The sequence below is a fragment of the Eriocheir sinensis genome, chromosome 52 (genome assembly GCF_024679095.1).
Source record: "Eriocheir sinensis breed Jianghai 21 chromosome 52, ASM2467909v1, whole genome shotgun sequence".
Classification (NCBI taxonomy): Eukaryota; Metazoa; Arthropoda; class Malacostraca; order Decapoda; family Varunidae; genus Eriocheir; species Eriocheir sinensis.
The window spans coordinates 6,367,543-6,383,682 of NC_066560.1; the positions used below are offsets into that span (position 1 = coordinate 6,367,543).

At 44.6% G+C, this 16,140-nt stretch overlaps 1 protein-coding gene across 10 annotated transcripts in view; it reads left to right on the top strand.

Moving 5' to 3' along the window:
- The window catches only part of LOC126982978 (probable G-protein coupled receptor CG31760), a 158,247-nt gene that overhangs the window by 128,707 nt on the left and 13,400 nt on the right, over positions 1-16,140 (top strand). For all 10 annotated transcript variants that reach the window (XM_050835356.1, XM_050835350.1, XM_050835355.1 and 7 more), the window contains 4 exons: positions 6,225-6,439; positions 7,484-7,622; positions 8,222-8,327; positions 12,228-12,371. In XM_050835356.1, the coding sequence (XP_050691313.1) occupies positions 6,225-6,439; positions 7,484-7,622; positions 8,222-8,327; positions 12,228-12,371 (604 nt within the window). The remainder of the gene's footprint in view (positions 1-6,224; positions 6,440-7,483; positions 7,623-8,221; positions 8,328-12,227; positions 12,372-16,140) is intronic.

Here is a 16,140-nt window from a genome sequence, read left to right on the forward strand (position 1 = left end):
TTCATGGCCGTGTGTGTGTGTGTGTTTTACTTTTCGTTTTTTTTTTTGTCGCTATCTGTCTATTTTTCTGTCTATCTATCTATCTATCTATCTATCTATCTCATTCTTTCATCCATCTACTCATATATAATGCATACACACAAACTTACACATACTCTCTCTCTCTCTCTCTCTCTCTCTCTCTCTCTTTCACCACCCTCGCCTCCTCCCTCGTCTGTTCATCCCTGCACGAGACAGCTTCATTTCGCGGCTTCACTCATGCACTGGTTCAGCTCACAATGTTCGGGGCTTCAAAAAAAAGATGAACAAAAGAGTCGAGGGTTCACTTAGGTTTTAAAGGTTTTCTCTGACGCTTCTGCCTCTTGCAACAACTATTTTCTAAGGTCACAAAATAGATTAGTCGGGTTCTCGTTAGTGTTCCTTATATACGTTCGTGATACATAAGCCTTGTCAATAAAACTACCTATGGCAATACTAACAGAACCACCTCTACGAAAGTCTTATAAAATGTGTATGTTAGTATTTGAGTATAAGAATCACTATTTCCAAGCAGCGAGTAGCGGGCTTTTTTTTATTATTGTTTCCTTTTCTTGTGCCCTTGAGCTGTCTCCTTTGTTGTAAAAAAAAAAGAGGCCACGAAGATTTGTTGGATTCTCTAGAGTGTTTTTTTTTCACATCCATGGTGTAGAACCTTTGTCAAACTCTCACTAGGCTCATAAAACTACCAATGGAAATACTAATGCAACAACCTCCACGAAACCCTTACCAAATGTGTATATAAGTATTTCATATCCATGGTTCAGAAGCCTTGTCAAACTCTCACTAGGCTCATAAAACTACCCATGGAAATACTAACACAACAACCTCCACGAAACCCTTACCAAATGTGTATATAAGTATTTGAGTATAAGAACCACTATTTCCAAATGCCACATAGGATATTAGTCGGGTTCTCAAGAGTGGTTTTTTTTTATATCCATGGTGCAGAACCTTTGTCAAACTCTCACTCGGCTCATAAAACTATCCATGGAAATACTAACACAACAACCTCTACGAAACCCTTACCAAATGTGTATATAAATATCTCATCCATGGTGTAGAAGCCTTCTCAAACTCTCACTAGGCTCATAAAACTACCCATGGAAATGCTGACACCCCAACCACTACGATAAACTTATTAAATGTGGGTGTGTTAGGCTCAGAGGTGTTTAAGAATAATTACAGGTATTTTGAAGGTTAAGGATGATAGAAAAAAGACGGCGGAGAGAATTTAACAGCCGAAAGGATAATGTTTGAGAGTATAGGCCTCAGGGGGAAGGCTTCAGGGGGGTTCTTTGTAGGCTTAGGGGTTCAGAGGTTCGGTTCGTGGCCGTTCCGAGACTTAATGAAGGTTTGTTCGCGGCCAGTTCGAAGCTTCATTTGCATATTTTATCAGTAGCTTAGACACACACACACACACACACACACACACACACACACTTTTTTGGTTTTTATTTATCTTTCTCTCGTATCTTTTTTTTTCTTCGATTTTCTTTACTTAAACTTTAAATCTCAAACATTTCAGGCATTTTTATCCTCAACTTTTGATTTCCCTTCCTTTCCCGTCCCTTTTCTTTTTCCCCGCTTTCCCTTCCTTTCCTTCACTTTTATTTAATTCCCTTACTTTCGCTTCATTTTCCTTCCCTTCCCTTTCCTTCCCTTCCCTTCCCTTCGATCCAATTCCTATCCCATCCTTTTCTTTTTCTTCCCTTTTCCATTTTTCCCTTTACTTCTCTTCCTTCTTTTCCTTCCTTCCTTTCCTTCCTTCCTTTCCTTTCCCTTCCTTCCTCCCTTCCTTCCCTTCCTCCTTCCTTCCTTCCTTTCCTTCCTCCTTCCTTCCCTTCCTTCCTTCCTCCTTCCCTTCCTCCCTTCCTTCCTTCCTTTCCTTCCTCCTTCCTTCCCTTCCCTTTGTCTCACTTCCTATTCCATATTTTTCTTTTTTAACTATTTTCACTTTCTTTCCATTCACTTAAATTTCCTTCCCTTCCCTTCTCTTCAACTAACTTCCCTTCCCTTCTCAACCCTCTTTTCCTTTCTCATCCCTTCCTTTTCCTTCCGTTCCCTTTTCCTCACTTCTCTTTTCTTCCATCCCCGTTCCTTACTCCCTTTCCCTTCCCTTCCCTTCTCTTCCTATCCCATCTTCTCCCTCTCCCCTCTCTTGTCATTCCCCTTCTAAAGCTTCCAATATTTCACCGGGGACTAAAATTAATTACTACACAATTTTCTGTACTATAACCTCAGTTTCAATAATTATGAACACACACACACACACACACACACACACGGGGCCGGGTTTTGTCAGTCTCAGATAATGTGTGTGTGTGTGTGTGTGTGTGTGTGTGTGTGTGTGTGTGTGTTGTGTTCCCTCGCCTTTAGTTTTCATCTCGCTCACCTGCGCGCCAAAGGTTTAATTTCATTCGTTTATTTATTCATTATTCATTATTTACCTGAATCAAGTTATTTGTGTAGCGTTGACTAATTATTTCATTCATTCACTTATCATTATCATTACTACTACTACTACTACTACTACTACTACTACTACTACTACTACTACTACTACTACTACTACTACTACTACTACTACTACTACTGCTATTGGAAAGGTATAAGGGAAGGACAGGTGAAGGAGGGAGAGGTAAGGAGGGGTAGGGGGTAGGGGGGAAGGTGTTAGCAGGTAAGGATGGTCAAGGAGGGTTGTTGTTGTTGTTGTTGTTGGCGGTGGTGGTGGTGGTGGTGGTGGTGGTGAAGAATAAGGAGGTTAGGGATAGGGGGTAGGGTAGAAGTTGAAGGGATAAGAGAGAGAGAGAGAGAGAGAGAGAGAGATTCCATGATTAACAGTTACTACTCTGAAACTATCCAGAACACTCTCTCTCTCTCTCTCTCTCTCTCTCTCTCTCTCTCTCTCTCTCTCTCTCTCTCTCTCTCTCTCTCTCTCTCCCGAATAAACTAGGGCTGAACAACTTCATTTATTTGAGTCAACCAGTCAACCAGTCAACCAGTCAACCAGTCAACCAGTCAGTCAACTCTGCCACGCTCACACTTTTTGTTGCTTTACTGTCCGTCCGTCTGTCCGTCTGTATGAATGTATGTCTATATGTTTGTTTGTATCTTATCTTTTTGTTCTGCTTTTTCGTTTTTTTATATTTTTTTCCATTTTTTTCTTATTTTCCTCCTGTTTGTATTTCCTTTTTTCTGCTTTTTCGTATTTTTCTTCTTTTCTACTTTTTTCTTATTTTCCTCCTGTTTGTATCTTTCCTTTTTTCTGCTTTTTCGTTTTTATTTCTTCTTTTCCACTTTTTTCATATTTTTCTCCTGTTTGTATCTTTCCTTTTTTCTGCTTTTTCGTATTTTTCTTCTTTTCTACTTTTTTCTTATTTTCCTCCTGTTTGTATCCTTCCGTTTTTCTGCTTTTTCGTTTTTTTTCTTCTTTTCTACTTTTTTCTTATTTTCCTTCTCTTTCATCTCCTTTTCCTCCTCCTCCTCCTCCTCCTTCCTTCTCCTCCTCCTCCTCCTCCTCCTCCTCCTCCTTCTCCTCCTCTTCCTCCTCCTCCTCCTCCTCTTCCTTCTCCTCCTCTTCCTCCTCCTCCTCTTCCTCCTCCTCCTCCTCCTCCTCCTCCTCCTCCTCCTCCTCCTCCTCCTCCTCCTCCTCTTCTTTGCACTCTCTCGCTGCATCCATCTTCTACCTTTCCTCGTAAAAATCAACAACTTATCACAACCCACTTTACTTCCACCACCACCACCACCATCACCACCTCCACCACCACCTCCACCACTACCACCACCTCCACCTCCACCAATCTTTTTTTTTTCCAGGTGGTGATAAATTTCATGTATTACTTGATGTATTTTCATGTGTAAGGGAGGGAAAGGGTAGGTACGTGATTCTTATATTCTCTCTCTCTCTCTCTCTCTCTCTCTCTCTCTCTCTCTCTCTCTCTCTCTCTCTCTCTCTCTCTCTCTCTCTCTCTCTCTCTCTCTCTCTCTCTCTCTCTCTCTCTCTCTCTCTCCCATTTTCCTTCCTTCCCTCCTACTTGACATCTCTCCTGTTCCTCACGCTCTTCTCTCTTCCTCCTCCTCCTCCTCCTCCTCCTCCTCTTCCTCTTCCTCTTTATTTCCTGCCGTCGCCGAGCCGCTGTGAGTGTGAGCGAGGGTGTCTTTCTTCTTCCTCCTCCTCCTCCTCCTCCTCCTCCTCTCGTCTACCTCCCACTGTCATTCCATCCCACCTTTCATCTTCACACACTTCTTATATCCCCATTTCAGCCTCCTCCTCCTCCTCCTCCTCCTCCTCCTCCTTCTTCTCATCCCTCTATCCTATTTACTGATTTTTCCCATACCACCTCTCCTCCTCCTCCTCCTCTTTCTCTTCCTCTTTCTCCTCCTTCCCTTTCTTTCTAAAATATTCCTGACCCCTTTTTCTGTTCTACTTCACACACCCTCCTTCACCTCCTCCTCTTCTACATCCTCCTCCTCCTCCTCCTCTTCCTCCTCCACCTCCACGTCCCTCCACACAAGAGCCCCTCCACCAGAAGCACATATGAGGCCGCTGGAGAGCCCTGGTGGCCGCTAGAGGGCGCTGAAGGGCACTAGAGGTCACTGGGGCATGGATATGGGTCACGAGAGGTAGGGGAAGGGAGGGTGGGTGGCAGGTCTCCCCCCCCCCCCATCACTAAACTACGATTTAATAAGAGTCACCCCTAACTCCCCTCGGTGCATCCTCGTTTTCTTTGGCTTCCGTTTTCTTTCCTTAGACTTTTTTTTACCTTACCTTACGTTAATTTAGCTTACCTGTGTGTGTGTGTGTGTGTGTGTGTGTGTGTGTGTGTGTGTGTGTAGTTATTTTTTTGTCAGATACACATAAAATACGGTACTTCTCGTTTTTCTTCTTCCTCTTCTTCTTCTTCTTCTTCTTCTTCTTCTTCTTCTTCTTCTCCCACCAACCCTTTTCCTCCCCTCTTATCTCACCTTCTCCCTTCTCTCCCAACGCCAAGATTTTTCCACTTTTCCTCCTTTTTCCTTCTCCTTTTCTCCTCCTTTTATACTCTTTTCCTCTTACTTATTCTCTTTTCCTCTCCCCCTCTCTTTTCGGATAATGTTCACGAAAGCGTAGCCCTGTCTGGCGGCGGCCGCGGCGACTGTCCAGCCGGTGTTGCGAGAAATACCTCCTCGCAGAAATAAGTCGCATATAAATTGGGGGGGTGGGGGGTCCCTCTTGGTAAGGAGGTTATGTAAAGTTTGGTTGGAGTAGTTTAAATACGCTCCCCCACCCAAAACCCTCGATTTCCCACGGGTGTCCAAGTTGAACCCCTCTGCGAGCAATTTTGCGGCTGCGGCGGCGGGTCCACAAAAGGCACTGAAAAGTCAATCATTTAGTGACTTCCGGAGAAAAATACCTCCATGATAAAGAGCATCATATTTTGTCCAGAAATAAGCACTCTTTTCCTCTCCTTTCTTTCCTCTGTTTCTCTCAGCTTTTACTCCTTTTCTGTTTTTCTCTCCTTTTCCTCTCGTCCCACCCCTCCTTTTCCTCTCCCCAAATCACGACCCTTTTATGTCACTCCTTCCCCCCCCCCCCCCCCCCCACGTCATGGTGCCTTATCTCCCCTCCCTCTCCCTCCCCTTACATCACGGCCTTACCTCACCTTCACTCTCTCCCCACGTCATGGTGCCTTATCTCCCCTCCCTCTCCCTCCCCTTACATCACGGCCTTACCTCACCTTCACTCTCTCCCCACGTCAGGGTCACGCTCGCCTCTTATCTAACTTTTTCCTTTTCCCGCGTCAGGCCTCCTCTTATATCACCATTCTTTTTCCTCCCCTCTTATCTCACTTTCTCCCTTCTCCCCCTACGTGACAGTTTTCCTCTTTTCCTCCCTTGTCTCATCTCCTTTTTCTCTTCCTTCTGTTATATTTCCGCTCACCTTTTCTCTTTTCCTCTCCCCTTCTCTTTTCCCTCTTCTTACTTCTCCTCTCCTCTCCTCTTTCCTCACTTCCCTTTCCTCTCCCCTCGTCTGCTCCCTCCTTTCCTCTACTTTTGCCTCATTTCCCTTTCCTCTCCCCTCGTCTTTCCCCTCCTTTCCTCTCCTTTTGCCTCACTTCTCCTTTCCTCTCCTTTTGTCTCCCCTTCCTTTCCTCTCCCATCATCACGACACCTTATCTCACCTTCTCCCTTCTCCCCCACGCCAGGGTGTCACTCACCTACCGCGTTACGTCAGCCCACAAGATCAAGCTGACGGACAAACAGCTGCTACAGTGGCTGACGCCCATCCTGCTGATCATGCTGGTGTACCTGGGCGCGTGGAGCCTCAGCGCCACGCCCAGCGCCGAGGTGATGGATGACGACCGGAATCTCAAGTACAAGCAGTGTATATACGATTGGTGGGATCACTCGCTGGCCATGGGTGAGTGGACGGGGAGGGCGAGTGGGAGGGGGCCGTGGCTGTGTGAGGTGGTAAGGGGAGTGGGGGGGATGAGAGATGCTGGTCAGGGGTGAGTGGACGGAGAGGGACAAGTGAGAGGAGTGGGATAGTGAGAGTTGCTGTCTGTTGTGAGTGGGGACTGAGTGGGATAGTTAGACGGGCTGTCCATTGCCGAGTGGGAGCTAAGTGGACGGTAAAAGGTGCTAGCCATAAATGAAAGAGGGGCTGAGTAAGGGTTGAGTGGGACAGTGAAAGGGCCTTGAGATGAAGATACAGAAAGACAGACAGATAGAAGGATGGTCGAATATACTTATGAAAATATGGTAATAGATAAATGGGGTTGAGTGGGGGGAGGGGACGATGAGAGGTGCTGAGGGGTTGAGAGGGACGATGAGAGGGACTGGAGATGAACACACACACACACACACACACACACACACACACACACACACACACACACACACACACACACACACACACACACACACACACACACACACACACAGACCAAGAGAAGATGGCGCCACTATAAACACTTGCCTGCGCCATGACGTGCTGGGGCCGACTACCATCTAGGGCCCTCAAGAAAAGCCTACCGGTATAACGTAAAAAATAAAAAATAAAAATAAAAAGACAGACAGACAGACAGACAGATAGGCAGAGAGACAGACAGACAGGGACAAACAAGCACGCCGAGGACATGTGATTGATTTTGACACACACTTACAGGTCTTCAGAGGTCGTATGGGAGAGTTCATGACTTGCGGGGCGAGAGAGAGAGGCTTAAGAGGAGAGGAAAGAGGTGGCCTTATAGGTAGACAGACAGGCAGACAGACAGACGGACAGACAGATAGATACAGCAGGCGACAGAACGGAAATGAGAGGGAGGAAGCGCAGTGAAAATATCATATACAGAATAATAGTTAATATCCTTCTCCTTCTCTCCTCTATCTTTCCTCCTTTTCCAACCCCTATCCTCCTCCTCCTCCTCCTCCACCACCTCAACCCCGTCCCCCAAACCCACAGGTGAGGTTCTGTTCCTGATGTGGGGCGTCAAGGTGTGCTTCAGCGTGCGGAAGGCGGAGAGCTTCTTTGACGAGGCGAAGTACATCTCCTGGGCCGTCTACAACATCGCCGTGGTCAACATCGTCATGGTAGCCTTCCAGTGAGTGTGTTGTGGTTGGTCTGTGTTGGTTTGTGTTTGCCGGGTTTTTTTTTTTTTTTTTTTTTACGTGTTTTCCTTCGCCTTTGTTTTGGAGAGGCGATTTTTTTTTCTGTCTGTGTCTCTGTTTGTCTCTGTCTTTTTTTTTTTCTCTCTCTCTCTCTCTCTTCTCATGTGCTATATATTGTGTGTGAATGTGTTTTTTTATATATATATTAAGACATGACTAACATCCATTTTTCTTCTTTCTTTATTTCCTTCTTTCTCTCTCTTTCTGTTTTTCTTTCTTTCTTTTTTTCCTTTCTTTTCTTCCTTCCGTCTTCTTTACCTTCATTATTCCAATCTTCCCTCCTTCCATCCTTAACCCCTTCAACTCTTCCTTCCTGTCTACTTCTTTCTTATTCTTCCTTCCTTTCTTCCTTCCACAAACTCTTCCTTTCTTCCTTCTTTCCTTACTTCCTTCCTTCCTTCCTTCCCACCTTTCATCCCTCCATCCATCGTTTCTCTCTTCCTTCTCTCTTCACACACCTCCTCCTCCTTTCCCTCCTTCTCCTCCTCCTCCTCCTCCTCCTCCTCCTCCTCCTCCTCCTCCTCCTCCACAGCCTCCTCATCTTCCCAAAGGCCGGCCCGGACATCAAGTACCTCTTCGGCTTCCTGAGGACACAGTTCAGCACCTCCACCACCGTGCTGCTCATCTTCGGCCCAAAGGTGAGGCTCAGGGGCACTCCTCTTGGTTCCTCTTGGTTTCCTCTTGATTTCCTCTTGATTCCGATCGGTTCCTCTTGGTTCCTCTTGATTTCCTCTTGATTCCGATTGGTTCCGATTGGTTCCACTTGATTTCCTCTTGATTCCGATTGGTTCAGATTGGTTCCACTTGATTTCCTCTTGATTCCGATTGGTTCCGATTGGTTCCTCTTGATTCCGATTGGTTCCTCTTGATTCCGATTGGTTCCGATTGGTTCCGATTGGTTCCTCTTGGTTCCTCTTGATTCCGATTGGTTCCGATTGGTTCCTCTTGATTCCGATTGGTTCCGATTGGTTCCACTTGATTTCCTCTTGATTCCGATTGGTTCCGATTGGTTCCTCTTGATTCCTCTTGATTCCGACTGGTTCCGATTGGTTCCACTTGATTTCCTCTTGATTTCCTCTTGATTCCGATTGGTTCCGATTGGTTCCTCTAGATTCCTCTTGATTCCGATTGGTTCCTCTTGGTTCCTCTTGATTCCGATTGGTTCCACTTGATTTCCTCTTGATTCCGATTGGTTCCTCTTGGTTCCTCTTGATTTCGATTGGTTCCTCTCGGTTACTCTTGATTCCGATTGGTTCCACTTGATTTCCTCTTGATTCCGATTGGTTCCTCTTGGTTCCTCTTGATTCCGATTGGTTCCTCTTGGTTCCTCTTGATTCCGATTGGTTCCTCTTGGTTCCTCTTGATTCCGATTGGTTCCTCTTGGTTCCTCTTGATTCCGATTGGTTCCTCTTGGTTCCTCTTGATTCCGATTGGTTCCTCTTGGTTCCTCTTGATTCCTCTTGGTTCCTTTTGGTTACTCTTGATTCCTCTTGGTTCCTCTTGATTCCTCTTGGTTCCTCTTGGTTCCTCTTGATTCCGATTGGTTCCGATTGGTTCTTCTTGATTCCGATTGGTTCCGATTGGTTCCTCTTGATTTCCTCTTGATTCCGGTTGGTTCCGATTGGTTCTTCTTGATTCCGATTGGTTCCACTTGATTTCCTCTTGATTCCGATTGGTTCCGATTGGTTCTTCTTGATTCCGATTGGTTCCACTTGATTTCCTCTTGATTCCTCTTGATTTCATCTTGATTTGTCTTGATTTCCTCTTGATTTCCTCTTGACTCTTCTTGATTTCCTCTTGATTTCCTCTTGATTTCCTCTTGATTCCTCTTGATTTCCTCTTGATTTCTCTTGATTTCCTCTTGATTCTTCTTGATTTCCTCTTGATTTCCTCTTGATTCCTCTTGATTTTCTCTTGATTCCTCTTGATTTCTCTTGATTCCTCTCGATTTCCTCTTGATTTATCTTGATTTCCTCTTGATTCCTCTTGATTTCCTCTTGATTTCTCTTGATTTCCTCTTGATTCCTCTTGATTCCCCTTGATTTCCTCTTGGTTCCTCTTGATTTCCTCTTGGTCTTGATTGATTCCTCTTATTCCTTTTGGTTCCGACTGGTTCCTCTTGATTTCCTCTTAATTCCTCTTGATTTCCTCTTAATTCCTCTTGGTTTCCTCTTCATTTCCTCACGATTCCACATCTTCTTTCCATCCTGTCCTCTTTCTTTTCCTCCTCTTTCACTTTATCTTCCCATTTCATCCTTTCTTCTAATGCTGTATCCTCATCTTCCTCTATTTTCCTCCTCCTCTTCTTCCTCTTTCTCTTCTTAGTATTTTTTAGTATTTTTTTCCTAATTATTATCAACGTCCACGCAAGACCACCAACACATCCTCCTCCTCCTCCTCCTCCTCCTCCTTTTCCTCGTCCGCAGCTCATTAATTCTTTCCGCGCCTTGCTCTCTCCATCCTCCTCCCTCGCCTATTCTTTGCACCCTTTGTGTCGTTACCTGGAATCTGCTCGACACCTCACCGTTGTGTCACCTGTGTGGGACGCGACCTGACACCCGCCGTCACCAGGCACCCCCGCTGGGACACGAGAACAGGTGGATGGATGCTAAGATTACCTGTGTGAGATTATATAAGGTCTGGATATCAAGGTGTGTAGATGATGGCTTGGGTTTGTGGATGTTTCAGTGTTAATTAAGAAAGGTGGATGATAGGTTGATGGATGCTGCGTTTACCTGGTTATGATGCTCTATTGGTGAATGGATGACAGAGAGTTGGATGCTGCAATTACTAGGTTAAGATGGTCTGTTGCTAGGATACTAAGAAAAGTGGATGATAGGTTGATGGATGCTTTGTTTACCTGGTTAAGACGCTCTGATGCTGGTGATTATTAAGATGAATGGATGACGGATAGATGGATGCTGCAATTACTAGGATAAGATGCTAAGATACTAAGGAACGGATGATAGGCTGATGGATGCTTTGTTTACCTGGCTAAGATGATATGATGCTGGTGATTATTAAGATACTAATTACCTACCCGCCTCCTATCTACTTACTCACCTACCTACCTACCTACCTATCTACTTACCTACCTACTTACCTGCCTCCCTATCTACTTACTCACCTACTTACCTGCCTCCCTATCTACTTACTCACCTACCTACCTGCCTCCCTATCTACTTACTCACCTACCTACCTGCCTCCCTATCTACTTACCTACCTACTTACCTGCCTCCCTATCTACTTACTTACCTACTTACCTGCCTCCCTATCTACTTACTTACCTACCTCCCTATCTACTTACTCACCTACCTACCTTCCTGTCTCCCTACTTACCTACCACCTGCCTCCCTACCTACCTGCCTCCCCCTATCTACTTTCTACTTACCTACCTGCCTCCCTATCTTCCATCCTATCTACTTTCTCCTCCTCCTCTTCCACTTTCTCTTCCAATTTCATCCTCTCTTCTAATACCATCTCCATATCTTCCTCTATTTTCCTCCTCATCTTCTACCTACCTTCCTCCCTGTCTACCAATCTACCCACCTTATTTTTTTATACCACGTCTTGTTCCTTCTACCTGGCTACCAACGTGCCTACCTGCCTGCTTGCTTGTTCACCTGATCGATTGGTTATTGATTACCTGCTACGCTCTAGGGCAAGACCGTGAATAAATGAATAAGTATTGCCTTGTATTGATGTAAAGACTGTTCCTTGACTTACGTAATGAAGCTGGGCGGATGATTTAGTATGGCACGTTATTAAGAACTATACTAGAAACACTTACGCTACTTTTCCTACTTTTTATGAACTACTGTCTACCTTTTTATTAGACTTACTTTAAAACACTCACCTTTTTTTCAGAACACAATTTACTGAGAACTAACCTTTTTTCAAGAATCATCAGCTTTTTTTGTAAGAACTACTCAAGAACACCGCAACAGTACATGCTCGTGTGTACGTGTGTGTGTGTGTGTGTGTGTGTGTGTGTGTGTGTGTGTGTGTGTGTGTGTGTTCTTTCTTCGCAACACCATTACAAAACAACAAGAACAACATACCTTTATCTCTCCTTCACTTTTACAGGATCGAATTTGTTTATGTTTGTATGTATGTGGGTGTGTACATTCTTCGCAACAGGATCACAAAACAACAACACCAGCCTCCCCTTCCTCCAGTTCTCTCAGTTGCTTGCGTCTGTGTGTTCGTTCCACCCCAGCAACAAGCTCACAAAAACACCACCACCAACTTTCCCTCTTCTCTCCCCCTCAGTTCTCTCAGTTGTGTATGTGTGTATGTGTGTCCGTTCCACCCCAGCAACAGGATCACAAAATAACAACACCAACCTCCCCTTCCCCCTCAGTTCTCTCAGTTGTTTGCGTGTGTGTGTCCGTTCCACCCCAGCAACAGGATCACAAAACAACAAAACCAACCTCCCCTTCCTCCTCAGTTCTCTCAGTTGTTTGCGTGCGTGTGTCCGTTCCACCCCAGCAACAGGCTCACAAAACACCACCACCAACTTACCCTCTCCCCCTCAGTTCTACCGGATCGTGCAGGGGACGGGGGACCAGTACGACAACAGGGCGCGGGCCAAGGGCGTCACCGCGAGCTTCTCCCTCAACGGGCTGGGTGTGATGAACGACGAGCCGGCCGACTTGTCACAGGAGAACGAGGAACTGAAGGTGGGTGCTTTTGGGGGCTGGGGGAGGTAAGGGGAAAGGGGGAGTGAGGGAAGTTGGGGTAGTGGGGAGAAGATGGTGGTGGTGGTGGGTAGAGGGGGATGGTAGTGATGGTGGTGGTGTGGGGGGAGGGGGAAGAGGGAGACGGTGGTGGTGGTGGTGGTGGTGGTGGCTGTAAGGTTGGGTATGGTAAGGAAACGAAGAGATGAAGGTGTATTGGTGGTGGTAGTGGTGGTGGTGATGGATGGGGGATGGTGGTGGAGGTGATGGGGTAGGGAGTTAGTGGTGGTGGTGGGGATGGTGGTAAGGGTGGGAATGATAAGGGAAGGAGGTGTATTATATATGGTGGTGGTGGTGGTGGTGGTATGGAAACGAGATAAAAATACATATCGATATTAATGGTGGTGGTGGTGGTGGTGGAGATGATAAGGAAACGAAGAGGTGGAGGTTACGTATTGGTGATGGTGGTGGTGGTGGTGGTGATGAAGGTGGTGGTGGTGGTGATGAAGGTGGTGGTGGTGGTGATGAAGGTGGTGGTAATGATGAAGATGGTGGTGGTGATGATGAAAGTAGTAGTGGTGGTGATGAAGGTGGTGGTGGTCGTTGTGGTAGTGGTGGTGGAATGGTGTGAAATTAGAATGAGAACGAAGAATCAAAGGTGGTATTTTTTTAGTGGTGACGTAAGTGGTGATGTAAGTGGTGGTGATGAAGGTGATGGTGGTGGTGGTGGTGCGATGGTGTGAGATTATAATGAGAACGAAGAATCAAAGTTTTTTTTTTTTTTTTTAGTGGTGACGTAAGTGGTGGTGGTGGTGGTGATGAAGGTGGTGGTGATGGTGGTGGTGGTGATGAAGGTGGTGGTGGTGGTGATGAAGGTGGTGGTGGTGGTGATGCAATGGTGTGAAATAAGAATGAGAACGAAGAATTGAAGGCTTTGTTATTTAGTTCAGGTGTTTTTAGTCCATATGTTTTCACCTTTCTCTTGTTTTCCTCGCTGTTTTTTTTTCTCCACCTCTCCCTTTGTCTTCATTTTCCTCCTCCTCCTTCCCCTCCTCCTTCCTTTACCTTCATTTACTTTCCTTTACCTTCCTTTACCTGTTTCTTTTCTTCCCTTCTCCCTTTGTCTCCATTTACTCCACCTCCTCCTCCTCCTTTTCCTCCTTCCTTTACCTTCATTTATCTTACTTTCCTTTACCTTCATTTACCTTCCTTTACTTTCCTTTACCTGTTTTTCTTTTCCTCCCATCTTTTATCTTTATTTTCCTCCTCCTCCTCCTCCTCCTCCTCCTTCCTTTACCTTCATTTACCTTACTTTCCTTAACCTTCCTTGACCTGTTTCTTTTCTTTCCTTCTCCCTTTGTCTTCATCTAACTCCTCCTCCTCCTCCTCCTCCTCCTCCCTTTACCTGTTCGTTGCTCCCACATCTGTTTTTAATTGATTAGTGACGTAATTGCTTCTTCGGAGGATCGAATTACTAAAGTAACTCGAAGAAGGCACGAAAAAGAGTAAGGGAAAAAGTAGGAGAAAAGAGAATTGAAGTACTTAAGTTGGAGGGAAAGAGTGAGAGAGAAGGATCAAACTACGGAATCAGAACCCACGCAGCCTTTTTTGCCCTTTATTCCCTTCCTTATAGAAAACAAACGGAAAACATCAAAAAACGAATATATTAGAGAACAACGAACGTTTGCCCTTTATTCCCTTCCTTATAAAAAAACAAAAGGCGATCGTATAAGACTTCCATCACATCGCCAGCATGAAAAACAAACTTAAAACAAACGGAAAACATCAAAAAACGAATATATTAGAGAACAACGAACGATACAGAATAATAAAAAATAAAAATAAATAAAAAATAATAAATAAAAACAAAAGGCGATCGTATAACACTTCCATCCCATCGCCGGCATGAAAAAACAAACTTAATACAAAAGGAAAACATCAAACAACGATTATATAAAAGAACAACGAATGATATAGAATGGAAACTCAAGACTGTCCCCACTCTCTTCTCTTCTTTTCAATATTACACAAAGACGATATACAGGACGCTATACATTGATGTCCACTTAACGTTGTGTCCGCTGCAGCCTGCGTCCTGTCTTCTCCTTGGGGTTTAGCGAAGACTGCAGAGTTACCGAACCAGACTTCCCATTCGCTTTTCTTTTGTTTTTTTCCATATTATCTTTCTCTTAATTTCCTTCTCCCGTTCTTTTTCTTTCTTCCTTCTTTGTTTCTGTTCGTCTTTCCTTCCTTCTTTGTTTCTGTTCGTCTTTCCTTCCTTCTTTGTTTCTGTTCGTCTTTCCTTCCTTCTTTGTTTCTGTTCGTCTTTCCTTCCTTCTTTGTTTCTGTTCGTCTTTCCTTCCTTCTTTGTTTCTGTTCGTCTTTCCTTCCTTCTTTGTTTCGTGTGTTTTCTGTCTGTCTGTCTTTCTGTCTTTTACTTGCTTTCTTTCTTTCTGTTGGCTTGTGCTTTCTTTAATTTTCTTTGGTATTTGTGTAGTGTATCTTTCTTTTCGTCTTTCTTTTATACTTTCTTTCTCGCTAACCCCTAAACACTTCTCCTTTCCTGCATCCTTCTCCCGCCCTCTGCCGTTTCCACGTAACCAAAACCCTTTCCTTCTTAACTACTTTCCCTCCCACTCCCCCTCGTCTAGAATTGGCTCACCCCTAAACAGTTCTCCCATTCCTGCATCCTTCTCCCGCCCTCTGCCGTTTCCACGTAACAAAAACCCTTTCCTTCTTAACTTCTTTCCCTCCCACTCCCCCGCGTCTAAAATTGGCTTACCCCGAAACAGTTTTCCTTTCTCTTTATCCATTTTGCTCTGTCAGCCGTTTCCATGTAATATATTAGAGCCCATATTCTCAAACATTTCGGGGCCCACACACCCACATTTGGTAAGGCTTTTTCAGTAGAGGTTGTCAGTATTTCCAGGGGGAGTGTTATGACCCTAGTGATAGTGTGACAAGGCTTCTGCACCATAAATTACAATAAAACACTCATAAGAACCCGACTGATCTTCCTTCTGGCCTTTGGAATTGTCGTGAGAAGGGAAAGCGTCTGTTAATACACATTCATATTTGATAGGCTTTAGTAGAGGCTGTGTGTTTCCATTGGTAGTTTTATGAGTCTAGTGATAGTTTGACAAGGCTTCTGCACCATGAATTAAAACAAAACACTCATTAGAACCCGACTCATCTCCTTTTTGACCTTTGGAAAGCATCTGAGAGTACGGAGCTTGTATATATTCCCTTCCCTTCCTAATTTCTTTCAGTAGATTAATCCGGTACGATCCTTCTCTCCCCCTCTTGCTCTCTCCCTCTCCCTCCCTCCCTCTCTCCTATTCGTTTTCTCATTTGCAGGAAGAGATAAGGAGGCAGCTGACATGTTGAAAAAGGGGGTACGGTATGTGAGCTAACTTGCTAATAATCCTAGAGTCCTCCCTTTCATACGTTTTCTTTAGTGTAGCTCGCTCGCTCGCTGCACGTTTTCTATGCAGGCTAAAGAGAGAGAATATGCCTGGCGGGGTTGGGTACTTTTCTTTTTTTCTCTCTTTTATTTTATGGATTTGTGAGGGATAACTGAAGGGAAGAATTTCATTTCGACTTAGGGTTTTAATTAATCAAGCCTGGGGATTTTTTTTTGTTATTCTTTCCATTTTTGTTTATTTTTTCTATATATTCTTTTTTTCTTGTTTTCCTTCTTACTCTCTTTTTCTTTATTTCTCCTTTCTGTCTGTCTGTCTTTCTTTCATTTGTTTTCTTCTGTCTGTCTTTC